Below are 27,782 nucleotides of genomic sequence, written 5' to 3'. Positions count from 1 at the left end.
GCCAAACCAAGCAGCAGGGAATACCATTCCACAGGTGAGACAATATCTTACTGTGTGCAGTGTTTACAAGTGTTGAATTTGAGATATCACGGGAAGTAGTCCTTCTCTTAAGCGAACATGACTGGAAGTGACTTGATACAACGCAGAGTAAAGCTAACTTATCAGGTGAAGAGAAATACGGCTATGCGTTTTTTTTAGTAATCGTTGCAGTTATTAGGTATGCGTGAATGTCTGTGCCTTACAGAGCAGCTGGCATAGACTTGAATTTGAAATTGGTCTCAAAAATGTAAAAATCTGTTGGGTCTTTTGTGGGTGTAGTAGTCCGTCCCTCTGTGATCATGACAGCGCTAAAACTTGGCAAGGAATGAATTGAGAAAGAGCACAGACTCGGATGTATGGTGGCCAGCCGGGCCACGTAGAGCAGTTGATTTTATTTTATATTTTTTTTTATTAAACACAATAAATTGAGCCACATTATGACACGATGTACACTTGTCAACTCAGCAGTATATTCTGCTAGTCTCTCAAGGCATTGATTACGGGACTAATAGGTGACATTATGTCTTCTGATACACACATTATATACAAGCTAAAGAGTGATGCGTGAGAAACTTTTTCTTAACAAGTCATGAATGAGACAGAGCACTTTTGTCACATATGAGCCACAGCGTATGACATGAAAACTGTAAAGGCAAAGGGTGCTTTTCAATATTCTAATGTGACTTCCTCTCTTTATTGTCAATTCCCTGCCTTAAAATCAAAACTGGCTATCTAAATGTTTTTAAATCTGCAGCCGTAAAAGATGAAAGAGGCCAATTTAGACTATTGAAATGCACCTAATCTTGCTCCATTTTTTTTTTTTTTATGCAAGCACATGACAAGCACCTGGAGCTTCTTCAAAGTCTCCATTATGCATCAGCTAAAAACTGCTCAAAGATAATTCAAAGGACACACAACAGAAGAGAACAAAGATTCACAAGTATGAAGGAAAATTCTTGACTCAAGACCCATAATTTCTTTTATAGTGATATTTCCCCGTCCCTTACCCATTTTTAAGAACATCCTGTAACATTAAATACTCCCATAACATATATGCATCTTCCTGTGCAATCCTCTCCTTCGCCAGTGTTGTTCTGAGTGTGAGCATGTCACCACGTCCATCTCTTTGCGGGATCTGTTGGTGTGTATGTGTTTATGTTGGGACCATTGAGATGCTCCTGTAGAGAGCTTGGATTACACTTTGGCCCTTTACCAGATATATCCCCCATCATCCACTTCTCCCACCTCTCCCTCCTCCTCTTCAGCCTCCTCTGCAGTCTCCTCAGCTTCTTTCTCCTCCTCGTCTTCCCATCCAACCCCGCTGCCAAAATCACCTGAATATGCCATTTCATAATCTGCAGGAAGACGGAAATAAAAAAAAAACATTGGAGGGCAAGGGGGACGCAGGGGAATTGAATTATCCGCTGTGGACATCGCGCACATCGCAATAAATTCTGTTGGCCATGTCTTCCTCCCAACTTTGATGGAGTCTCGTCTATACCGATGGGAAATGCGGAAATCAATTTAAAAACATTGACTGCAATGGCCAAAAAAAAAAAATGGAGCATGTGTTTGACTTTGTCTGGATCTTAATAGCTATTTCTAAATCTTGCCAGGGGACCCATTCTTATCAGGCGCAGGTTCAGTCCAACCAGCCCTCATTTATCTTGAAAGACTTTTCTCACAGCGACAAGCGGCGCTTTAGAATGCAAATGACTTTAGACACATGAATGTGGCACTGGTCCTTTGTTGCAGTGGGCCTCAGCCCTTTAACATAAAGGAAGCCTTGTGTAGAATGCATGTGGGGATGCGGTGTAGAAGTGGATATTTTCTTTTCTTTTTTTTTTTCTTGCCGCATTCAGCCCCGAGGTTCAAATTCTATTCACTTATCGACAGCTGAAAGCACTGGGACTTACCGCAATCTGGCTTGCCACGAATCCTGGATCTGGCCACTTCTCCTCCGTTTTGGTCAACACACCAGCACTCGCCCCTGTCGCACTGCTGCTTCCTGAAGTAGCCGTCTTCATCGCAGCTGGGAATGAATCGACCTGGCATTTGCACGCACACGTATAAAGAAACAAGAGTCAAGGTATGGTCAAGTAACCTCGCTTTATGTGTCGCGCAATCTCTCCAAACGCCTTGAAGGCAACAGCAAACAAACACCTCCTGCGTCGTGTTTCATCACACGTGGCACCGAGCCGAAGTGAGAAATGTAATGAATGGAGCGTGTGTGTGTGTGTGTGTGTGTGTGTGTGTGTGTGTGTGTGTGTGTGTGTGTGTGTGTGTGTGTGTGTGTGTGTGTGTGTGTGTGTGTGTGCGCAGCCGATTCCATATTCCATGAACACAAATATGTTCGCGGAGCGAGATACACTGACAAAAGTTGTAGTTCGGCATACTGCAGCGTATCGGGGTGGCTGGCTGGCTAATCGTCGTGTTAACGGGGGGAGGACACGAGATTTGGAAATCTCAACAAATTTCAAATTAGGAGATGCGGCCTGTGTTCGTTCCCACATAAGCCGGGAAAATGTCACGGCGTAGTTACGTCTTTGTCAGTGAGGCAAAACTTAACCTTGTTTTTGTCATGCTCTTCACAGATGGATAAATTTGTCATGACATTAGGTATTTTCACAATGCTGTGACCGTAATACAAATGAGATGGCACAAGCGAACTGTCCATCCAGTCTTTCAGGGGAACATCTGAGTGCCCGAGCTGGCAGACTGCCCCTTGCTCGCCGCTCTGTGTCCTTGGAGAGTCCTGACTCAGAGCCCAGTCAGCCAGCCAAAATCTGCAATATGCATGCACACGCACATGTCCAAATACACACACACACACACACACACACCCACCCGCTTACACATACATGTAAGTCAGACTGATGGCTGCTTTCCTTTGCCGTCTGTCAGTATCAAGTTATAATCCACAAGACTGATCAGGGACTAATCCCCACCTCCCGCTTGTCATCTGCTCGACGAAAACCTCGACCAAGACAGACAAATCCAATTGGGTTGAAATGCTCTTATGAGAATTCAGATACGTACCAAACTTTCTCTTGCCGCCATCTAGTACTTGGATCCTCTCAATTTCAGCCAGACAAGGTGGCTCTTAAAAGAACAAAAGAAGGGGTTTTTAAAAGAGAAAACAAACGCACCGTTAGTCACAAAGCAGCGGGAAAAAAAAAAATGACTTAAAATCTCACAGACATAATCAATCGTCAAAACTTGAATTGTTTTGTGAGCGTAGTAATCCACGTTCTCTCGTGACTTCCTGCAAAAAAATTTTTAAATCAATTCTCGAGTATTTCCATCCCAAATAAAGGAGCTGTATAAACTTGGGACCCACACCGAGTTTCTGCTTGGCTGGATGGCTGACATGCTCAATCTCTGAGAGCTGTGGGAGAACCAGGCTGTCAACAAGCAGCGGGAATGTTTTTAGTGCCCTGCGGTGACCATTTCATTCCGTAGGGGAACAGGAGGATGAGTAGAAAGACAAATACTGATGGACCAGTACACAACCCAGATGCAGCTACACCTGAGGGCAGCTGAGTGCCTTGAAGTTTGAAATGCCTGCGCCGAGGGATAGAATGTCAGCACACAGACACGGAAATTAGCCTTCGCCTGTGGATGCACAAACCGCACATCATCCCCAGAACACTCACTCTCTCTCCAGAAGCAGAGGCACCATTCGGCAGTGGAGACCTTGCCGTCCCTGTAGGAGTCGCAGGAGTTGAAGAATGGCCGAATGCAGACCTCATACTTGTCCAGGTTGATGGCAGCCAGCTCGGCCTGATCCAGGTACAGGTCGCCATTGGTGTCCAGCTTGGAGAACATCCATCCTATGGAGTCCTTACAGCTGGCTACCAGGCTCCTGTCCAGCACTGCCAACACAAAGACAGACAAACAAGCATTCTTTTTTTCTTTTTTTTTTTATATCAGGAGACAGCTGCACAAATGGAAAACGCAGCCAAGCCATTGAGCTCCGAAATATCCCCTCTTTCCGTTGCAAATCGACTCCATTTAACGCTTTCTTAATTATTGTATGTTACCAGTTTCAACAATCAAAAATGAGTTACTTCTACTAAACCTATCACATGAATTTGACATTTTAGCCTGATTAGGACTTGGTGCCGACCAGGCACGAACTAGATCCTGAAGCTCACTCCCTGCTTGTGTTTTCAAACACAAACCTGCTTCCGTATGTGACGCGACGTTATCTTGATCCATCCACCCAAAACTGTTTCCAGCAGTGGAAGTGTTTTCAAACCTGGGATATCCGACACACTGAGCGCTACATCAAATGGTGAAAGCAGCACCGGCAGAACCATAAAGCTAAATTTGTGAGGATTTTATTTTCCTGTTGAAATTCCTTTCGCATCTCTGATTAAAGTCATTACATGGTGCAGTTAGTGTTGATGATGACTACCGGTTCTTGAACTACAAAATAGCTCATGGAAGACAACCGGTTTATTCATCGATGGGACACCAACGGGTTTTTATGAATTTGGAGTTGTGTGGTGTAAAAGTGGAGCTGTAGTTGTTATCTGAGCAGTAGCACCTGGGCAGCAACACTATTTGTCTTCGCTGAGATCTAAAATGAGATTTAAAGACTTGTTTCGACATTTTTACAGTAAACTACCTGTAACTAAAGCATTGAAACGACCTCTTGATGCAGTTGGGATTCATTAAGTGGTAGCTCGAACCTGATGTGGTGCTGGCTGCAGTGGCTCTGGCCCCGGGCTTGCTGTTGTTGTTCTGCTTGGCGTTGCTCTGCAGTAGCTGGAACCAGTCCCTCAGACGCTCGCCGAGATCAGCCAGATCCTGTCCGGTACAGCTCTCTGTGCAGACCAGAAGGAGGGAAAGAATGTGATATTTGTTGCGCCGATTCGTACCTTTTATGGTAATTGTTGTACGTGAGATGGGAAGCCTCGCGTTGCAGTGATCCAGTAACTTCATATTAAATATATTAGACCTGATTATTTTGTGGTGTAATTGTTGCCTGATTGTTCTTACCATGTTTACTCTCTTTGGATGCAGGGGCAGCAGTTGGACAAGGGCACAGGCCTGAACACTTGAGGGTAAGCTCCTTCCCTGTTAGACACGCCTGCTGCTCCAGCTTGCACTGCAACATAAACACACATACGGCCATTAACACACACACGCACGCACGCACACGCACACACGGACAGACGCCAGCGACATCGACAAGGGGAGACAAAGGTGAAGTAAAATGAGTTATTGCCGCAACTCGGATCAAATATTCATGAGGTGACTGACTGCAAGCCTTAATTCAAGTCTGAGACTTGCTCCTGAACGCACTTCCCAACCTCTGCTTGCTCACAAGGTCACGAATAGCGATCCAAAAGACAAAGCATTAATCAATAAACACATAGGATTCTGTCACCACAAGCCACCAATTGGTCCTTCCGAGACCATATATCACGGCTCTTTTGTCTCAGGTTTTCCCTTGAGAGTCTCTTCACAATGCTCAGCTCGGGATGTCAATTTTCACCCCGCAACGCACAGCACATTATGTTTGCACGTATATAACACTGATGTAATGCTGCGAATAAATATAGCAGTCTATTAGTACAACCTACGTTGTGCGGCGGCAGAGCACTCTGCAATTCTTATTAACACAAGCATATGTGACTACGAAGCACATTACAGAACATATGTGATGTGTAGTTCCACTGCCAATAATTCCCATCTTCCACCTACGGCCAGTGGTTATTTCTAGCTTTTTTTTTTTTTTTCTTCTTCTTCTTCTTCTTCTTGTGTTTGTAGAGAAATTAACATGTTTATTACACTGTTTAATCCCAAAAAAGAAACATGCATTGATTGTTTTCAGCCATCTTACAGAGGCAGAAACAAGCTGTAAAAATAACCCTCACACCCCATAAAGTTTATAGCAAACAGCACCAGAAAACTATAGTCTGTAAAGTGACCATTAACCAGAAAATAATGTCAACAAAAACTAAACTTCATAGACTTCATGGGGGAGGATGTATTGTGAAGATGTTGTATTAGACTGCATTGGCGTTCCTCATAAACTGGAGTGTGTATCAAATCCAAATTGCAAATGTAAGCAAAATCACATAAAAAGACGATGGCTTATTCAGTGGACCCGACCCCAGATAAGTGGTGCAAAATGGAGGGATGGAAAAAAAAAACCTGAAACTGTTCGATGCAATTGACAGTTATTCTCTACATCAGTGACGTCTCTTCAATTGTACAAAACTAAACATGCTATAAATAACTCGGTTTTAATGACAGTTTAGTTAGTATCGTGAAATTGGATTGCAGCATTTGGGAAAATGCTGGAATCATCTGATTGTATCATCAGCACACAAAAAGCCTTAAGGGAGAGAAAAAAAAAGAAGACAATACTAGATTATTTCTCGGCCCTACGGTTGCGCACTGCCGTAGTTTCAGTGTACCTTTGAGGCATAGTTGTGTCCGTCTGATCCGCACACAGGCCCAGTGGAGGAGGTGGGACAGGGCTGACAGTTTCCGTCAGGGGACCGGAGAACAGGCTGCTTCAGTCTGCGGGACAGGGGACACGCAAACACATCAGCCTCACCGAGTCCAGCTGAGACAGCTGCTGCTGAGCTAATTCAGAGGACAGACACAGCAGCACCAGGCTGGGCATGAAGCAAATAGCCCTCCTCCACGTTGTCTGAATGTATTAGCTTATCGTTAAACAGCAGGTAGTCGTACTACAGCGGGTGCGCAAACAAGCTTTATTATTACCAGTGACCGACGGGGAAACACACTCCAGACTACCACCAGCAGCAGAGTGTAAACTCGGTTGTGTTGACCTCATGTTAGGGTGCGTAAAGAGGATTTTTTTTTTGTGTGTGTGTGAGCATTTATATGTTTTGGGAGTTAGTCAGTTCTTGCCCAGGGGCTACACACACTCACCTGTGTTCAAGTTTCTTGCGGTTGACGCACACAGCTCTCTGGTAGCCCTGGGCGATACACACCTTGTGACGGCTGCACTTAACCTTTTGACAAGGGTCCTTGGTGGTGTCTACATCTGGAGGGGGGAAAAAAAAAAGAAGCAGAACATGAGATGTATACCGTGCTATCCACACTGCTTCTTCTTTTTTTTTTTTTTTTTTTAACCCTTTTCTGTATATTTCTCTGCCCATCATTTTACATCTCACTCCCAAGTCTCAAATCCCAAATCTCTCCCCCTCTACTTGCTCAGCGTAACCCGAGGGTCGGCCTCAATATTTGGAGCTGCGCAGAACTGTAGGTCTAGCGCTGTTGCAATTATGCATTGTGAGGCATCCTGTGATTTATTTAGGGAAGACAATCTTATTACTGAACATCGAAATAACAAGACCTCCTAACAGGATGAGGCAGATTACCTTGTTTATCATGTAGCTGTGCTCGTTCGTATAATCATCTTTGGGCTCTTGTAGAACTAGACTCGAGATAGTGTCCTTCTATTTATTTTTGTGATCGAGAAGAGCGCAGTCGTCACGCATTACCGTCACATTTCTTTTATTTACTTATTTACGTTTAATATTGCTCTTAAAGTGACTCGCTAAGACAAAATACTTCTTGCGGTGTAGGCCAAAGCCTGGGTGACGAGCTCACTCTGCCCCATCCATCGCGCTCTCCGCTAGCAGCTGATGCTGGACCGTGTGTCAGCACCTCACGCACGCGCTCATACGTCACAGCTGTCTGTTCCTACCAGGCCTCCTGAAGCCTGACCCGGATGTCACCCTCTATTCTCTTTAACTCCCCCCTGGCCTCTATTCACCTGCACTATCCATCAGTTACAGTACACAGGAAGACGGCGTATTCGCACACCACTATTGCAGGTTTCATCTGTGTGACAGAGGTGCTTGTAAATCGTGCACTCATTCATCTCTCTGCTCTTACTGTATCCTGTTTTTGTGGCACTATTATAATTTAGCAGGCAGGCTTAGGATCTTCCTCCCTTGTCCTCTCTGGTAGCCGAATGCATTAAAGCTGCCAACATCACAGGATTATTGAAGCGAACCGACAGATATCTGATTTGAGAAGCAAATCCAAAACAATACAACCTCCCACCCCCTCCGTCATGGCTGAGCTGGTTGTATAACTGACGGACTGACTGCTCTGCTGCTGGGAGAAACACCGAGGCTCGGAGGCATTAATGCCCAGATGCAGACTCCTCATCCATTTAGGCTGTCAACAGTGGAGCCTTATTCTCCAGCCGCCCCTTATCCCAGTTGGCATTGATTGTGTAGACTATACAGTATCACACGCATCTCCCAGCCTTTCTCTCTGGCTGTCGCTGTCTTTCTAATTCTTGCTCTTTCTCAACTCTCTCCTCTTTTGTTGCTGCCCGCTTTTCTTTTCCTCGCGGGTTTGATGTTTCACCCTCGTCTTATTCGCGGAAGTGCAGCAGCAGAATCAGGGTGCAGCAGCTGATTCCACCCTAAAGACACTTTCTGACATTAAGGAGAAGCTGATTAAAGTTGCGATGGCAATACAGCGTAGCTGAAATGGGAAAGTACGCAAAACTACGTGTACCGCAGTTCATTTTAGCAATAGTTACGCCAAAGAAATTGAAAAGCAGCAGCACAGAAATACGGAGAAGATAATCCTGCCTTCTAATAGCAAAACATTTGTAAATAAATCTTGTTGGTAGCGAGCGGCTACAATGCTGGCACAGTGTTGCGTTGTGTTGTGAGTACAGAAGCATAAGGTGGCTGGCTGAGCCTCATGTTAACTTAACAGGCTTCCACGGATTAAAGCAGTGCCTTGCAATGATGACGTTTCCATAGCAACAGGCTCTCTGCGGTCTGGGAATCATTTCTGGGTTGACTGTGATTTGCAGCTCAATCTGGTGTTTCTGAGAAGTCTCTCCCTCTCTGCGTCCGAAACCCCCGTCGTGCAATCATGTTTATCAACCTACCTTTCGTCCATCTCTTCACATTCCTCTGTCTTCCCCTCATGTCAGACTTCCTCACTGTGTACACTGACTCTTCGTCTGCCTGTGCACTTATCGGCATCCGCCGTGTCTCCATCCAATCCAATCCCCGACGCGCCCACCTCCTTCCATTTTTACTTTTCGAAAGTCTCTCCTCCAGTATTAAACTACTGCCTGCAGCGGTAAACCTCTCCTAATTAGGCTCCCTGCGCTTCAAGTCTAATCCAATACAGATTTGCATGAGGTTTATCCCTGCAGATTGAGGATAACGGAGGCAGAACTCAGGCCACGTCCTCATCATCAGCCCTCTTATCTACCATTTACACACTCCGTCTCTAATATAATCAGCGCTATGTTGTCTTCGAGGTAGAAGCGGAGCCGGGCATGTCTTTGTTGTTTGTAATTGTTGATACTCCAAATGCAAAAATTGTCTTGTCAAGACTCGGATGAGTAAATCAGCGCTGCTACGTACGACGCTCGAGCCAGCAGGCGGTTTGGCAACGTTTTCATTTTTATATCACAGTTTTTGTACAGAGGTACGATGTATTAATTTCAGTCTTTGTGCGAAGCTAAGCCAGCAGCTTCAGCTTCATATTGTGTATACAGACATGAGAGTGATATTGATCTTCTCAACAAGTCTTTACATTAGTAATGAAAATGTTGATTATTGCAGCTTTAAGTCTCATAAAACCACGACTGCAATCACCAGAATGTGTCAGAGGCTACAAGAAGGATTTATTCTGGTGCGTCATTAGAGAATGTTAAATCGAGGAGATTCAATAGCAAGAAGACGAAGTTAAGTGTGTTTAAAAAGATTAGTTTTAAATACGAGGGGAGATATATATTCCCTGGAGTTGGGAACAATATGCCGATCCTTTCGCAGCCTTGCAGGTAGGGTTTGGAATTTGATAGAATCAACTCCAGGCGGCTCGAGAAGGGAGAACGGGGAGGGGCGACACCGGACAAATCCGTGGTGTGTGTGACGGTGAGAAGGGGCAGCGGGAGCGCCGTGGGGGATTGTGACGGCTGTTTTTGGATGTTGTAAGTTGCAGCACTGCAGACGCATGATGTGCACGGGATCTGATTTCCTGGATATCGTGAAGTGAAAAAAAAACAGGCTGCAGGGTTCTTCCGACAAAAATGAAACAGCGGCTTAATTGCCTTGATGTTCTTCCGAGGTGACGTGCGGTGAAAGACTGGGCATTCGGTGGCAATCTACCCGCGCGTGCATGTGTGAGCCACTCAAACCAATACCTATCAATAGCCTCGAGAGACGCCGTATTAAACGTCCAGACCTCGTGTTGTGTGGACTCGGCATGTTCTCCTCTTTCCTTGCTGTCTGCCATTGATCTGAAACCATCGCTCACCGTTCACCCGGCCTCTCCGGCTGAGACGGTCATCTGAAAATCCAATCTACGCTTAAATGTGCACTTAAAGTGTACTTTATATTGTGTACAAAAAGATCAGGTCTCTTGTGAGAGCGGTGCACACAAAATTGCGTGTGTGTGTGTGTTATAAGTCCAAATTACAACCGGTTGCCTGCAGTGTTTACCGTCTTAAGAGCGAGGTGATTCAGTCAGCTGCCGGATTGATGAATCGACCGCGGAAATCAACTGCAAATTACCCTGACCTCTCCCTTGCTCAGCACAGAGCCGACTTCAAAACGGAATCAGCCACTGCAGTGCTTGAATGCAAATTTTCCGCCTCTGTCTTGTGTCGGCGTTGACTGTCTGCGCGTCAGGAGCGTGGACAAGTTCCAAAGCGCCGTCTTCCTCTGCACGGCAGCGTCTGGGCTGCACGGCTGAGAAATGAGGCCTGTGGGCTCTGAGCTCGGGAGTAAAGACATCACACTGATTTAGTGATGTCTCAGAGGGACAAATCTCCTCTTTTCCCTCCTTCGCTTCATTAGGCCACTCATAAAGGGAAGGCAGATCAATGGGGGGGGAGTGCACTCAGAGAAAGAGGAAATAGGCTTTTATGCTGTGAAATGATGGTACTATACATCTGACAACCTTAGGCAAGCATTTCAAACTTTGATTAGGTTTCATGAAAGCTGAGGACACAGACGACACTTGTGAACTATGTTGTCGAGGTTGAAACCAGATAACAGTCGACAAATTTCATCTTCACTGCCATACAGGAACATCAATATTGGGCGATTCAGCAAAACCGATGGATGTCAATGACATTTTTTTTAATTTTTTTTTTTTACCATGGAAATTCCGCAATATTCCCCATGGCAACAAATCATGAGGGATCACTGACTGATGAATGTCAAAGAGAATCACATGATATGGCCTTGGCAGTCAACACACCACTTGAACACTATTGGACATTTTGGCCTGCATGGTTAAGCTGGCTCGGCGCTGCGTGTTTTTATGAGTCAGCTCACACAAAACATAAGCACGGTAGCCTTGTTCCTCAGTGCTCACTATTAATATCTTCTCTTACAGATTGGGTGAATCATATTTTTGTGTACGTGATTCTGCAAAATCTGCTAATAACCCCCTCCTTTTATTCCTCCTTGTAAACAAACAAGCATCTTCTTTACCGATGAACAGAGCACAAAAACATAATTTCCTTTTTTTCCTTTTTTAAAAAAAAATTCGGATCCCATCATACACTGAAGCAAACTGACAACCTGCTTTCACCCGCGAGTCCACAATTTCTTCATCACCAAGCTGCCTTAGTGTTGGCAGTGATAATGTTGATGTCAGTCTCTGTACACTAAATCAAGGCATATTAACACCCACCTGTCTCACTTTCTTCTCATGCTTTTATGTGTCTCTCTGGCCCTTCACTGGAAACCATAATTAGTCCTTCATTAAACCCTCGGAAATAGCGCTAATGGACTCTGCCATTCAGCTGACTTCATTTAAGCTGCAAATCAAGCGACAGTGGTTGAGGACACGGCTCCGTGTCATGACTTCATCGGGCAGAGGCTCAATTAAAGCTTGAGTTGCAGCAGGAGTCGAGGGGGAGACCTCTGACGCTCGGCCTCCACGAACGGAGTGCAGACAGAGAAAAGTAGGAAGTGGTGATGGGTTGAAGTCGAGCCAATGTTTAGCATCTCCCGGGGGGGGGGGGGGGGGGGGCACATCAGATCCACTCAGGCAGATAAAACCGAGCGCTAACATCTTTCAACCTCTTCGCTGAGGAACCACTGCAAGTGTGGACAGCGAGCGAGCGAGCGGCTGACCCCAGAACACAAACACACAACATACGTAGTGCTGTCTAATACAACGACCTGCTGACGGTCTGGGAAGCATCACAGTTCAGGTACAAGTCACACGATTCCGTCTCTGTGCTGCAGTACACTCTAATGACATTCAGTTTCAATAACTTGCGGCTTTGCTTTCACTGCATCAGCATGCGTCCCAGGGAGTTAAACCAATTTTTTTTTTCTTCCAATTTGATCTTCCTGTATAGATTTACATTTGCTCCTCCGTCCTGAATGCATGATGAACACATTTTGAGCGCAGAAGATTTTTTTTTTAAATTTATTCCCCAGGAGGTGTCATGAACCGATTCTTGCTAACAATTTAGTAATTTGGGCTCGCAAATAAATTAAATAAACCCTCGGCAGGGTTAAATTATACTCTTGATTTAGTGTAACTCGGCCTTGTCTTATGTGCAACCTTCAAATTCTCACTATGGCTCAATTTTTTTATTTGAGATGGGGGGATTGGTTGTCAGAAATGGAATATGATGTTCATATTAGTGTTAAACTTTTCTTACCTTAAAATGAGACCTTTACATCAACATGGGGAGCTAGCCCCTCTCTATAGAGCGCGCCACGTTGCACTGCTACATTTCTACAGTAGCCCAGAAGGGACAAAGTTTTGAGCCCACCACAGATTCTCCTACACACTTGGAAGGGGATGGTGAGCCGAGGGGTCTTCAGTTGGTCGCAATCTGCAACCTTCACCGCAAAATACCGCTAAATCGTACACGCGGCTCCTTTAGATATACAACATATTGGCCTGTTTCGCGGATTAGACATTTATGTATCAATAAGAGCAGATTTCTCTGTGAATGGGAGTGAAAACTGGTTTTGTGTCGATTCCTGTGTTACAGAATGAGAATTAAGGTAGTGCTGCACTTTGGCTTTGGTTATGGGCTGTTGGTGGCTCGAGAGTTTCTTAATGTCTGTGTTTAGAAATACAGTGAGTAGTGAGTTGAAGGTGCTGCAGAGGAGGACCCGGCTTGGATTCATGTGTTATGAGTCAAAGAGGCAAAAATCAGTGAGGAATCACAGCTATAACCGAGTTTCACAATGGCAAGCAAGGGACAGCCCTGTGTATTTTTCTATAAGGGATATATACACAATTTTATACAGTAAATAACAGTTTTTAGTGTCTGCTCAAACAAACCATTGCATTCATAATATAATTTCTTTTTCAGAAGATTAGTTTTCCAGTTACTCCCGGGGGTATGGCACACATTTAATGCCATATATATGAACCTATACTGAACTAGGAAAAACCAACAACACACTTTTCATAACTGACCACACAGTGAGAAAGAAATAAGCCGGTGTCAGACTTACTGTCGTTAGATCCTTGATTTTCATCCCAGGTACGCACATAATCATCCTGCAGAAACATGGAGGAAAACAATCATTTATTTGCAGCTGCAAAGACTGAGGAGCCAAGCAAGTCACACTGAGCACAAAGTGTAGTTGATACTATAACATATGAACACGCTGTCATCATCACAGGGGAGAAGTAATGTAGTTTGCATTATCACTGCACACTGATTGTAATGTGCACGTTGGCTACACCAGAGACAGACGGCTACGTACCATGGCTGTACATTCTGTATGGAAATGTGCTCATCAAATCTACACCCTCTGTATACATGCGAGACATATGGCAACGGGGGTGAGCCGCCTTCTAAGTGCTCTGCCTTTTCCCCCCCATTTAATTATAACATTAATCGTTCTAATTAAAATGGGCAGCTTGAAGGAGATGTCGGAGAAAAAAAATAATAAAAAAAGAGAGAGAGAAAGGATGGATGGAGAGGTAAAGAAAAAGAGAAAAAAAAAAAGACAAGGCAATGAGTCATGAATGAAAAAGACATGGCACAAAGGCAGCGGGAGGAGTGTTGTACAGAAAGTGAAGAGAACTGACCTCTACCTCCTGGTGAAATGACAGCAAAAGGAGAGAAAAGAGCCAATATTAGTGAAAAAGAAAGGTGTCATTTTACAGCATCTTAAGCTATTGCATTCAACGCCACAAGAAAGACTTTATTACGTCCATTTTAAAGCACATGAAAGCCTGGTTTCATGTTTTCCTTTGTTACATTTAACATTCATGAGTAAATAAGCAACTGTCAATGATAAAATTCATTAAAAAAAACACCTTTTGTTCTAATTATTTAGATTTTAACACGCTGATGTGGTTTAATCAGATTTGACTGACAGCAGTTAAACAACATAAGAAAATCCGGATCACCTTTTAGTTCAAATGTTGGTAACCTCTGAACGTCAACTTTCCCGACACTGCTTAATTCGCACCTCTAAGGATACTATGGCATTTAAGTCGTCTCGAAACCCTCGCACAAACAAGACAATTAGAGCTCCAGCGCTCATAGTAAGTAACTAATGAAGAGAATATGTTTAATCTGAGATAAATATATATTTAAAAAAAAAAATTAAGACAAATCACACACCGACTCCGGCCTCCAATGATTCAAAATACATGAAGGTGTACAAGCTTTACATCAGACTCATTTACGAGTAAATTTGCTTCAAATATATGGAAATCTCACAGGAGATGGTGCAGATGTAAGGCTTTTATATATATTGCCATCTCTGAAATGATAAACATGAGTCATTTCAAGATATTTACAATCGGCCACCGCTCCTCCTTAGCGATGACTTGATCATCACCGTAAACATTTACTGTACTGGAAGCGTGTGCCAAACAGCTCCCCGGAAGGCAATAAATCATGACACAATACGTAAAATAAGCAGCCCTCGTGAAAGCTGGGACCTTCTTCTTTGACCTTGACAGTGTTATTTCACAGAGGTAAATATTTTCATCGCTGGCAAGGACTCCACTTGTGAGTTGAAATCTAGCAAGCGGCACTGCTGTCGGCTCCGCTCGCTGCAGCGCCGCGATCATTTCCCTGTCCTCGCCGACAGAAGAATCACTTCCAGCAAACCGCTTCGTGTCTGGATCTTAACTCAACACTCCAGTTGAGCCTCACGAATGATTGTCGATTATGTAGTTTAACCTTGTTGGGTCTGGTGGAGTCACGCTTTAGCGGGGTAAGATCTCAAAGAGCTTACGACCCGGCCATTAATCCGATGCCTCCCGTGTCTCCTTTATTGATGCTTCAGCTCCTGCGTTATTTAGCGGCCTCTCTGTATTTGTGTTCCTGCCAGGACCGATGAGGAAACTGTCCTGCTGCGCTGACAGGCCTGGAAATCAATGATTTCATAACAGAGAGGCTGCAGAAAACCTATTCGGGAAAATAAATTCTCCTGAGTGTTCAATGAAAGTGAGCATGAAATGTGGTGCGGGGTGACAAGTTTGGCACACAGCGGAGAAGCTGCATCACTTGAATATAATTCACAGCCCAAAACTGTGATGAAAAGACAGCTGGTTTTCACACAGAAGTGATTAGAGGAAACAGGCCGAGAGTTGAAACACTCGGCTCTATCCAGGAGCTCTGTGATCTAACCGATCACATCAGAAAGATCTCCTCTTGTTAAACAGAGCGGGGAAGCTTACCCTTCCACATCAAACATGGCAGAATGTTCACCCTGCTGCAGAGCTCCGCAATACTGATTGACAGATCACAATCCCTCGTATCTGTGGATCTGTGGGGGGAAGGATCACAACCCGATGAGCCTGTCCACTGAGAAATTGGGTTCAGCTCAGGAGGAACTGCAGTGTCACAGAGATCACAAAAAAAAAGAAAAAAAAAAAAAAAAAGGGTGTGACTGACAGAGATTGTGCTTGCTTGGCTGATTGAAAACAGAAAAACCAACAGGAAAGTGGTTGGAATGGACGTGTGTGTGTGTGTGTGTGTGTGTGTGTGTGTGTGTGTGTGTGTGTGTGTGTGTGTGTGTGTGTGTGTGTGTGTGTGTGTGTGTGTGTGTGTGTGACAAATGGTATGTGTGACTGACAAGTGTTTCTGGGTAAATGTCAGTCGCCTGATGCACTCTGTGCTCACTGTGGTTATCCTGAAGGATTCGTTCATGGTGACGGAGGAGTGCATCGCTTACTCCTAAGGAACAAAGGACACAGTGCTCTCCTGTGGAGATCGGCGAGGGGGGGGGGGGGGGTTATACTTGACCTTTTCTCGCAATTATTGCTAATTTCGGCCTTCAGCAGATTCATCAAACGTGTGCAAAATCTCAGCTACGGTCAAAGAGATACGGAGTGCGGTTTGCTGCGTTTACTGTTACCTGAATATGCGTTTACTTTCCGTGCCTGGGCGTATGTCTACTCGTAGTTACTATAGGCCTCGCATTCGTTCACAGCATTACCGTAACCTTTCCTCTGTTATCTATCCCACCCGTTCCACACATACCCAACACCTCGTCACAGGGGGACTCTGGAACGGCCAGTCAGCCACCCGCAAGACAGACTTCATCTCTGGCCTTGCCATCCAGCGATCGCTTGACTTCCTCGCTCTCACTGAGACCTGGATCACACCGGACAACACATCCACCCCCGCTGCTCTCTCCTCTGCCTTCTCTTTCAGCCACACACCCAGACCCACTGGTAGGGGTGGTGGTACGTACGGGTTTACTCATCTCCCCCAAATTCTCTCTTACCCGCCTCCACTTTTTACCCCACTGTCTTTTGAATTTCATGCTGTGACAGTTACTCACCCGGTATAACTAAACATAGTTGTTTCTCTGACGTCCACCAGGTTCTTTGGGAGATTTCGTGGAAGAATTAGACGTCCTCCTATCAAACCTCCCAGAAAATGGCCCTCCACTTGTCCTTCTGGGTGACTTTAACATCCAGAGAAGTCAACTGACCTATTACTTTTACTGTAATGAAATGGAGAACATCTACACACCCTGACGACCTGCTCACTTATCAATCTCGTCTCTCCTCTTTCTCTGCCTCTATTTCTGCAGCCAAAAGCTCTTTCTACCAAACCAGAATTCAATCCTCATTTTCTAACCCCCAAAAAAACCAACCTCCTTGACCCCCTCCGGTCACCCTCCTCCCTCCACCCTTCTACCAAGTCACTTTGTCAACTATTTTACAAAAAAAGATAGATGACATACGCTTCTCATTTTCGAATCCATCTTCTGTAACTACATTTCCATCAACTTCATCCCCTTCGCTTTCCTCTTTCACCCCCCCCCCCTCCCGTCTCCCAATCAAGTTCTCACCTTGGTAACCTCCGCCCGCCCAACCACCTGCCCCCTTGACCCCATCCCATCTCACATTCTCCAGTCTATTGCTCCTGACCTTCTTCCTTTTCTCACCCGTCTCATTAACACTTCCCTGTCAACTGGCTGTTTCCCGAACTCTCTGAAGGAGGCGAGAGTGAACCCTCTCCTGAAGAACCACCCCCCTCCCCCACCCCCAACCCGTCTGAAGTAAACATCTACAGACCCGTCCCTCTCTTCTTCCCTTTCTTTCCAAAACTCTGGAGCGAGCTATCTTGAATCAACTCGCCTCCTATCTCCACCATAATAACCTTCTTGACCCTCACCACTCTGGTTTCAACAGGCCACTCAACAGAGACGGCGCTCCTCGCGGTCTCTGAGCAGCTTCACAGTGCTAGAGCAGCCTCTTCTGTCCTCTGTCCTCATCCTTCGAGACCTCTTTTTAGGTTTAAAAAAAAAAAAAAAAAAAAAAGAACACTTTGTTGGGGTTACAACAGACAGCCCTGACATGTAAACGCTGATATTCTGTTCTGGTTTTATGCAGTTTGAGGTCGAGGTTTGTCCATTGGTAGCTTAACTTTAGCTTTTATTGTGCTTTTTTGTAAATTGATTTTTTTATAGCCACGTAACGAGTGTAGCTGTTATGAACTGGAGTAACGTTCAGCTGTGTCTACTTTCTGTCCTGCTGCGTGCGTGTCTGTGCGAGCGAAGCACAGACCCTCCATTCATGAAACACAGACCCCCGCAGCACGGCAAAGAAACAGACAGATTAGCGTGACTTTCAGTGACAGAAAAATGCATGAGCCACTTTCACACCGTGCTGAAATAAAACGGGTGCAAAGGACCCAAGTAGATAAATAGCAGTTACTGGACGTAACTGCAGCTCTACGAGCACTTTCGTATTTAGTTTCTTTCAGGGGGGGACGGGAGGTCCCGTTGGCAGGGCGGCCCGCCCTCTCAAGCCAAAGGCAGGGGAAACATTGATGTGGTTATGGTTATGATCATGGCCATGGTTAAAAGAAATGTTGACTGCCAGTAGGTAAATGGGAAACTAACAGCGATCTGTGTTCAACTCAAACATTTTGTTCACCTATCTGTCCAGCCCATCCTCCTCCCTCTGGACTTTCTGGCTTTTGAATAAAACAACTACTTCCTACACCAATTACTACGGCATCCACGGGGCTTTGTATCCTGAACATCAACGTGTTTCTGTTGGCACTTGCTGAGAAGACAGATGCTGATGTTTTTCTTGCTTGGGCGGTCTCGTAGATGATTTTCCTCATCTGACAAAGGAGACACGCAAGCTCTCGAGGGTTTGATCCGACTGTCACCTGGACCTTCAGGACCTTCAGTGTGGAGCTGCACTCCACGCTGAAGGTCCTCCTCAGTAATGCAATCTCCCTGCTGACCTCATCGAGGGCTGGGCCGCATGCCCACAGCTTCTGCTGCTCAAGTCTTCTTTTTCATCCTGTTTCCAAGAACCCCTTCAAAGCTGAGAGTCCCTGAGAGATGGGGGCGGGGGGGCAACAAGCTTGACCATGTATAATGAGAATTTCTATGAGATGGAAACAGCAATTAGCTGATCAGCAAGAGGCAAAACATCCTAATTTAATTTTAAAATGGTGAAAGTTGCAGTTGTTTCAGCTTCCAAGTTGTGCTACAAACGTATATCTCTTTTGAAATAGCGCAAACTTGACAAGACATTTACAGTACGTGCACTAATGTTTTATTTGAAACATTTTTGGAAGCACTCCGATGGATTCGGTTGTATTGTGAAATCCAACCTTCAAATCTAATCTGAAAATGTAAAATGCACGGAGCGTCGTATTTTATATTGCCCAGAGGTTTCTGAAGACAACCTCGGGGCAATATAAAATTTGATTGCTCCACACAGCATTGTCTCACTTCCTCCCACCCAGAGACTCACATGACGACACAGCTGCTGTTACGGCTTCTCAGCTTTGGTTTAGAGATCACATGCATCACACAAACCCCCCCCCCCCCTGAACAATACTCTTCATTCTATACGTTCTCTTCTTATGTTCATGCACACTGGGCTGAGAAGCAAACCTCGGTGATTGTTATTTCTGCATGCACACGGGGCTCCGCGCTGCCGCTTCGGGATAGCAGAGCAGAGGCAGAGCATCAAATGCTGAGAGGCTTATATAAGAGAGCTTGGGAGACTGAGTAAGTAAAAGGTGAAGCAGAGGTTAGTGCTTTTTGGGAACCTGATCGATGGTCAACGTAAAGACGAGGACAATGTAATGATCTGGAACAGCAGCTCCCACAAAGAGATGCAAGAAAAATATAAAGTGGCTTGAAATGACTCAGAGAACCGAAGAAAAAAAAACACATTTCTACCACACAAATTTATGCCTATTTTTTCTCTTTTCCTTTACGCTATTCTGATTGTGACTTTTTTTTCCCTGCATGTTTCCTTGCTGTGTACCATGGGAGCAGTTCATCAGTGGGTGTACAGAATGACGCTGCTTGTGGTGGAGTTGTGTCCATACATGACTAAGATTAGAAAGAAAATGGAAGCAAAGCACATCCAAATGTCCCAGGTTGTATTCAAACAAACTCACTCTACTACTAAAAGTCTAATTTACATATTTCTTTTGTGTCAGTTTGAAGATAGATTGTCCATTTCTACCTTCAAACACACTTTGACAGATGAAAAGACGTATTATCTGCATTGCACTTATCCTTGCTGGGACTTGAGAGAATGAGAAACCTTAATACTGAGGGTGGCGTATAACAGACATTCATTTACTGTATGTCTGCACTAGATGGAATGACACTTTACTAATATGGACATTGCACATTATACCTAATAATTCCATTTGTCGTTCAAGCAAAGCTCTCATGTCACTCTTCACTCTTGAGTAGAGATGAGTGACGACGGAAATACAGCGGCAGCAAAGGATGGATAAAAGGTCAAATGCAAAGCCAGGCTGAAAACTGCACTCCATTATGTAAACGGTGAATTGCTCTTTCCGTTCCACTGAAAACATATTCAAAGGGACAGGACAAAAAAAAAAAAAGTAGACCGGTTTCTAGACACAAACTTTGAGGCAGTGTGACGAGTTCTTAAAGTTTCTTGCTTTGTCTTCGGTGTTTGCCGTACCTGCAGCATGCACACACTACACACACACACACACACACACACACACACACACACAGATACAGCTATAAAAATCACACTTAGTCCACAAAATCTCTGTGCACTCAGGCCAGCCTTCTACTCACTATCTATAAATAAAATCGGCCCTTGTGCCTCGCGGGGCGCCGTGGGGAATAAGAAAGCAGTCTGCAACTCACAGGAGAATCAGGTACAAACAGCGAGAACCTTCACACTTCACTGGAAACACCAAGCTCAACTGAAAAACAGACTTGTACAACAATGGAAAATCGATGAAGTTGCCTGGGTAAGGGCTTCAGGAAGGATAAGAATCAGCCAATGATTTGAGACGAGGGAGTCTGAAACAGCTTAATTAAATGGGAGTCACAACCAGATCAACTGCAGCAAGACTGAAACCTGGCTCGTCCTGACGGACCGTCATGTCTGGTGCTTGCCAAGTTCAAAAATGTTTACTTGTGCGATGCAGCAAAAATTCCTTTAAAACAGACCCGCATAATTACGGCATTGACCTTCCTGGCACATTTCTAAGCAACAAATTGTTTTGAACATCCTACAAGTCACTGATATTTTTTTGAACTACAGAAATTTATAGAATGCTCGGTGATATTGTGCAAGTCCTTAGTCTGCTGTTGCTATGCCACGAAAGCTTTTTATACTGTTTACAAACAATACTTGCCATCACAGTTTAATGTATCTAGCTTTTGAGGGAATGCCAGGTTAGGTCACAACAATAGACTGCATTTAGAAGTGGACTAAACTTCTGAGTCTGAAAAATAAGGCCAACGTTAAAGTGCAGCCAGTAACAGCCCTCAAAAAGTCTCTGGCTCTATCGACTCCCATTCAATTTCTCTCATGAAATACTAAGCCAATCCATTTTTTTTTCGCAAGTCATTACGGTGTCATTAGCTAAAGTCACTCCTTATTAGTTTTCTGGTGGTCCGTCTGAAAATAATCCCATTATTAATTAGATATTAGGCCTCAAAAAGCGGGGGCGTAGTGTCCTCGGGTTCCAAATCAGATCGAGTGAGATCCACCGCTTGCTCGTCCAAATACGGTCGCTTCTGGCTCCAAAGTAAAGAGATGGGGGCGGATGAAATGCCGACCTGGAAGCTTGAGATCAGCAGTTCACAAACCAATGGGTGATGTCACGGTGGCTGCCGCTTGGTTTCAACCGCACATTACGCCTGCAGCGTCATATTGGAGCAGATAAACGAACGGTGTAAATAATTCTTCACTCCTTTGCGCTCGTATTTGAGGTTTAGAAGAGCGAAATATGGAACCACCATCCAAACTCTTAATACAGCGCCATACCCATGGTTTCAACAGAGATACTAAGCTGACATACCTGCCATGCCTAGTTACAGTTGCTACGGTATGATTGGACCATAAGCCAAAATCCTTCAAGCTATGCTTTGGTTCAGTTCTTACGTTGAGATTTTCTTTTTCAGCTACCACCTGTAGTGTCTCAGCCTCAAACACTTATCCCTTTCTGTGTGTGCCTACAGTATATTTTTGTGCGTTACCGCGCACACTCTCAGCAACGACTCTCCCCGGTGCTGAAACCTCGGATTTGCGCTTTTATTTTCCGCCACTTCTAACATTTCCTTCCCAGCGCTAATCACGTTCTTTTCACATCAGCTACTGTACAAACAGGACCTGCTCTCACACCGGCTGTGACTCAGTCTGGCTCAAGATCAACAGCACTTACTGTAAAGACAGCTCCTGCCTCTTGAAATTATTGTTAGTTTAAAAGGAAAAAGTTAAGATTTATTGAATTTGCCTTCAAAAAAAACACAAAAAAAACAAAACTGGGAGTTTGTTATGAAACAAAAACATCTCCGGAGTCCTGTTTTGCATCTGAATTCATACAAACTCACTTCACACTGACACACAATTTGAACTACTTTAGGGATAATACCTAGGCTGTTTATCTGAAAGTATCCCACAAAGAGCTCATTACAGGCGGATTCCTGGATGTCAGGTGTTCTCTGCCGCAAACAACCCATGTTACCAGGTGTAGCCAGTGCAGACTTCACGGATGTGAAATGCTCGCAGGCGGAGATTTGTGGCATCCGTCAAGGAGGTTGCACGAAAGGATGCTTTTTATGCAGCTCTTTGTCATAACTGCATTGAGACTTCTGGATGAAGACGTGCTTTTTTTCAATTTTGTAAACGATACCATCTTCTAATAAATTAGAAATGTATCACCCTTCTTTACGACTTGGCAGATCTGATTCTGCGACACCTGTGCCCTTCAGCTGTGGTGATTGTACTGCTGTGGGAAGCAGCTGGAGCCGAGCATGATGAAAGGCATTTTCTTTTTTTTTTTTTTCTTCTACTCAATTACGGCCCGCCTCGGCCTCCTGTAGCTGGCCAAGATACCCCACGGTGCACCAGTAGACGGTCCAAACGCCCCAAACAACCCCACCGCCTCTCCCACAACATTTGGACGTGATCAAAACGGGCCCCATCTGCATCGCCACAGAGCTCTGGACGATTGCGGCCTCATGGAGAATCTGGAGAACGATAAGGAACAACTCGTGCCAGAACAAAGCATGACCAGAGAGACTAATGGATTTCTGATAAACTGTTATCATTACGGCGTTAATGCATCAGTAGCAGTCCATTCTAACATCAGAGAGCGGCCGTGCGATGGGAAAGCCAGAGTGAGAGGGCAGGAGTGATAATTTACTGTTCGTCTGGGTAGTCTTTAATGGAGTATTTGGCTCCACGGTTACAGAAGCCATTATCCGCAATTACTTTTTTTTGTATGCCACGGTGAAATGATGAAAAGGAGAGCTGAAGGGTGCACTCGCCGTCACAAAGAGTTAACGTTCTGCTGTACTGTAGCCAGTTAAGGCGCACAAGACGCTAGAAATCAGGCAGGCAAGCTCACAGTCGGTAGTGAAGGTAAACCTCCTGTCAAAAATGTTTTCTCGAGATTGCTCGTGTCGAGCCGAAGAACAAACTGTCAGAAGCTACCACAAGTACCTCCACCATTCTTGCATATTTCATCCACTGACATCGACATGGGATCTGATGTTTTTTTTTTGTGCAGGCGCAGAGTGTTTTCTGTTCATTAAAAATGAAGTGAATGGAGAACAGGTGCAGGCAGGATTGGTAGTGGGTGGTCCGGAGCTGCCTCACTGTAGAGGCGTGCGTTTTTTTTTTTTTTTAGATAAGGATTTACCAGGCACAGACGGGGCTGGATGGGAAGGGGGGGGCAGGAAGCAGAGAAAACAAGAAAAATTCGAAACGCAAATCGCCTCATAAACACTGAGCCCTTTCTGGTATGTTCATGGTGGTATGCATGATGGATGCCAACAGTTAAGAGCCTCCTTTCGTGTGAAGTTGCGTTGCTGTGTCTTAATGAGCATCCATTTTTAGGAACACACTGTATCCGAGTTTATCTTAAACCAACAGTAATAAAACAGCAGGGCAATTTCATGGCTCTGTGATTTCATGGTCAGTATCATTTTTACAGGGGGAAATGAATTGAATTTAGCGTTGATCTGCCTTTAGTAGACATATCAAATTGGATCTGCTGTTCAGAAAAAAAATACAGCGGTCTCCAGCTTATTTAATTTCATACTGAAGTGAAAATAGACAGCGCTTCGATTGGTGACAAGATCTCAGCTAACATCTAATTGTCCCTATAACTGAGTTTCTGTGTTGAACAAATTTGATGTATGTTCTTTAAAATGCTGCTTAAAATGAAGATTTATTTTTTTTTTTTTTTTTTTTACACATAATCATCAACGGAAATGTCTCCATCCTTTGGCCATCTATTAGTGCTATCTAAATCTATTTTAAACTTTTTTTTTTTTTTTTTTTTGGGCCACAAATGCTAATAATTTTTCTATTATGTATTCAAATGATGCTAAATAAACAACAGAGAAAAGCGAATAAATTCATAAATGTGGTCTTATGGTGCTCATTGTTATTTGAACTAAAAGTGACTCGTTTTCTCTAAATATTGAGCAAACGCCACCAAGGGTGTCAGTGTTTGCGTTAAAAGTAATAAATCTGCATTCAGTTATCATGATTGTCTTTCCTGTTCCCCACTTGAGTCTTTTTTTTTTCTTCCAGGATTTGGTGCATTAGTGGAATGAAATGTTGAGTGCACCTGTCAGATTAAAGGATTGGAGGTATCCCAGTCTATTATTTGTTGACTGTAACTGTTAAATCTAATCGCCTTGTCTTCCTGTGAGATAGATTGAATTGAAATGCGGAAGCTGCTTTTATTGGTAGCGAAAGAGCCTCTTATCCCGAGTCTGCTTTTACACCGCAAAAGAATAAATATGAAATATTTACAGCGCACTTTCTGTAGCTTAATGTGCGGGGGTCTGTGTGTGTGTGTGTGTGTGTGTGTGTGTGTTAGTTTGCGTACATGGAAAAGGGAGAGCGAAACAGCCCGTCTTTCATGTTGTGCAGCTTTGATTATTGCTTTCCAGTGTTGGATTAATATTCAGCATTCCGCTCTCAGAGGACGGTGCAAGTCAGCATCAATTTGTGCAATCAGAATACCTATAACCGTGTATATATAAATATATATATTATAAATCAACCATGTCATTTCCTTAGGCTGAATTGGGGACCAAGTGAAGCAACGCCAATTAAATGTTCATTACATTCAATGTTAGGCAACTCTCATTAAGAATAATGACAAACATACGAGCCTGCGGCACAAATGATGTTTCAGCTACGGACATCCGCTGCTTTAATTGTATGGAGAAACCTAGGAAAGGATGTTTCCACTTACTCCTCCAGCCCGAAGCAGGACTGGTGAGGGGATAGAGTCATCAAACCGCCAGTGGTACATGCTCCATCTCAACACCATAACACAGGGACCGCCGTTGCTACGGCAGCGAGCTGAAATCAAAGCGGTTTTTACTGGCGATTCCCCGGGGAGGTTCAGTGGTTCGCCTCTCTGATGTTTCTCCCGTCATCGTCAGCCTCACCAGAGACACCACCACTCTTTAATGCACTCGCACGCGCGCACGCACACACACACACACACACACAAACAACATCCCTGACAAATTCACACTTACGCACTCGCACAATTGTAGACACGGTCGCACGTCCGCATGCGCGCGCGCACGTACACATTTGAGACAGTCACCCTTGGGAACAATGATCACGAAAGAGAAGAATGTAACTGCAGGGGTCGTTTGTGTTTCACAGCAGCTTTGATGTCGAATTGAGCAAAAAACGGAATGCAGAGGAAGTGACATCTTCATACAGGATGGGAAACCCTGGAGCAAATTGTTTGTGTCTTGAGCTGCGCTACATATGCTTGTGTTTTCATTTATTCTTGGAAGGAGGGCTTTTTTTTTTTTTTTTGCACGTGCAATCATGATGTGCTGAATTCAGAATGACACTGCCGTTCTAACTAACATTTTGGATCAAAGCTGCGTGAATATAGAGTTATAATCCCACAATAATTCCGACTTAATCTTTCCATGCCCACAATTTCATTACTTCCTGAAGTACAGTTCCAGAGGACATACTCTTAAAAGTCATCTCAGTCAAACTAATCCGTCCCCATGAGGGGCGGCAGCCAATTTTCACACGCGCTCGATTTTTCCTTCGGGGGACGGCAATGACCCGTGTTGTTGGGAGCCGTGCGAACGCGGATCAAAAGGTGGACACCGCAATCTCCGCGGGGTGGTTATTACTTAGAGAAGCTCGTCTTCTTCTCCCAAGAAGATATGCCACTGCTCTCAAGACAGATGTTCAACCCGAGGCTCGCATTTCAGATCCAATAACGATAGCTATCACAGTCCCCGCCCAGGATCGATTAAAACCCAATTAACGGGAGTCGCAGGGAACCTAATCCAACTGCGCTACTGTCCAAATCCTGTTGGGATCATTAGTAATCATTTCACAGAGCTGGAGGCAAAAACTACATCCACACATTCACAGACACAGCAATGCATCACTGCGTGCCCTGCGGGCTTTAATCAATCCCCGCAACCCACTTCAGTCTGTTCGGCGAGGTGAATGTGCACAATCGATCAATCACTGCCCCTCTGGTCTAATTGCTTAATTCTCTTGTTTGTGAAATCTCCTGAGACAGGCCCGGGAACACATCCCAGCTAACCCACAAGAAGGGCAGTATGATGGAGTGGGGAGGGGAAGGGAGGGGAGGGGGGTCATTCTGTAAGTGGGACAAAAACATGAATCGCTTATAATGAGCAAATGGCTCAAAAAGTAGGACGCTTGTGTTTGGAAATGTTGCTTTATTTTTTGGGGGGGGAGCTTTGTTTCCTTGCGTTGAAGTTCTACGAATCAATTTGACATTTGGTCAGCCTGAATTTTTAGGAAAACGTTACAGAGAATCCTTCAAACTATACATTTCACTCATGATATTGAAATTCGGGGTAAACATATAGGCTACGTGAAGATTGTTTTTTTTTTTTTTTTTTTTTTTTTTTTAAAGTCAATAGTCCACTGTAGATACAATCCTTAATCCATTTTCTAATTTCATTAAGATCCTCGGTGCCTCGTAAACATTTTTTTTTGTTTTGTTTTGCCCAGGAATCTTTTTTTTTTTTTTTGTGTGGATCTTTTCTTGTTTTGAAAACATTTCGTTGAAAGTACGCGTGCGTTTTCCGAGAGGCACGTTCCGACAAAACGGCACCCCGGGTTTGCGTTCCGTCGTCGCGCCGAGAAAGTGCGGTGACGGCAATTACTTTACAATTACCTGTTTCCCAATGGCCGCGCGCGTGTGTGTGTATCCCCCCCCCCACACACACACACACACACCACCACCACCCCCCCACTCCCACTCCTCACCGGCGCATCCGCGAGCCGTGCCCGCATTACCGGCGCGTCTCTCAAACCGACACTCACGTCTCTGAAGCGATTCCAGTGCTTGATCTTGCGGCCGTACTGCGAAATGGTGGACAGCCACCGGTCGTCTTCCATGAAATTGCCCGTTTTTTCCGCCTCTTTGACGCTCTTCGCGTCGGTCCGGAGGGCAGACCCCGCGAGCATCGCCAGCGGCACGAGGAGGCGCACCATATCCGTAATTTCCACCATGGTTTGCGGGGCAAAACAAAAAAAAAGCACCTCGCGCGCACCGGCTGTCGGCTTTTTCCTCTTCTGGGAGAGGAGGAGGAGGAGGAGGAGGATGCTGAGGCTGGGTTGAAACTGCCACCTGATTAGCCTATAGGAAGGAGGAGGAGGGAGGGGGGGGGGGAGAGAAAGAGCGAGAGAGAGAGAGAAAGGGAGAGGGAGAGATTTGATGATAGCGTTCAGGGTAAGTCCTGCTTGCTTGCTGTAGGACACCTTTGGGTGCGTTC

At 44.8% G+C, this 27,782-nt stretch overlaps 1 protein-coding gene across 2 annotated transcripts; it reads right to left on the bottom strand.

Annotated features, from left to right (window-relative positions):
- Window positions 1-394: 394 nt before the first annotated feature.
- spock2 (SPARC (osteonectin), cwcv and kazal like domains proteoglycan 2) lies at window positions 395-27,628 on the bottom strand. Of its 2 annotated transcripts, none has more exons than XM_069692747.1 (10): window positions 27,274-27,628; window positions 13,515-13,560; window positions 6,958-7,072; window positions 6,474-6,579; window positions 5,047-5,155; window positions 4,737-4,871; window positions 3,696-3,914; window positions 3,079-3,141; window positions 1,956-2,087; window positions 395-1,394 (listed from the first exon to the last, which is right to left on the bottom strand). In XM_069692747.1, exons 1-10 carry the CDS (start codon window positions 27,517-27,519, stop codon window positions 1,249-1,251), a joined length of 1,317 nt encoding a protein of 438 aa, XP_069548848.1. In that variant the 5' UTR covers window positions 27,520-27,628; the 3' UTR covers window positions 395-1,248. The 2 variants fall into 2 exon arrangements, with proteins under 2 accessions (XP_069548848.1, XP_069548849.1); XM_069692748.1 differs by having other exon boundaries at window positions 27,331-27,627.
- Window positions 27,629-27,782: the final 154 nt, after the last annotated feature.

Source organism: Brachyistius frenatus, unplaced genomic scaffold (assembly GCF_029030835.1).
Source record: "Brachyistius frenatus isolate BFR_SWC_R1_liver_20210118 unplaced genomic scaffold, ASM2903083v1 Contig_13, whole genome shotgun sequence".
In the NCBI taxonomy this organism is placed as follows: Eukaryota; Metazoa; Chordata; class Actinopteri; family Embiotocidae; genus Brachyistius; species Brachyistius frenatus.
This window is presented reverse-complemented; position numbering and strand designations above follow the sequence as displayed.

Bases quoted from the DNA above. Each gene is read 5' to 3' on its own strand.
- spock2 (XM_069692747.1), bottom strand. From the start codon at position 27,519: ATGGTGGAAATTACGGATATGGTGCGCCTCCTCGTGCCGCTGGCGATG. The intron at 5,156-6,473 runs GTACACTGAAAC...TTTATGTTGCAG, and splicing joins GACACAACTATGCCTCAAAG to TGCAAGCTGGAGCAGCAGGC. The intron at 4,872-5,046 runs GTAAGAACAATC...TGGTCTGCACAG, and splicing joins ATCCAAAGAGAGTAAACATG to AGAGCTGTACCGGACAGGAT.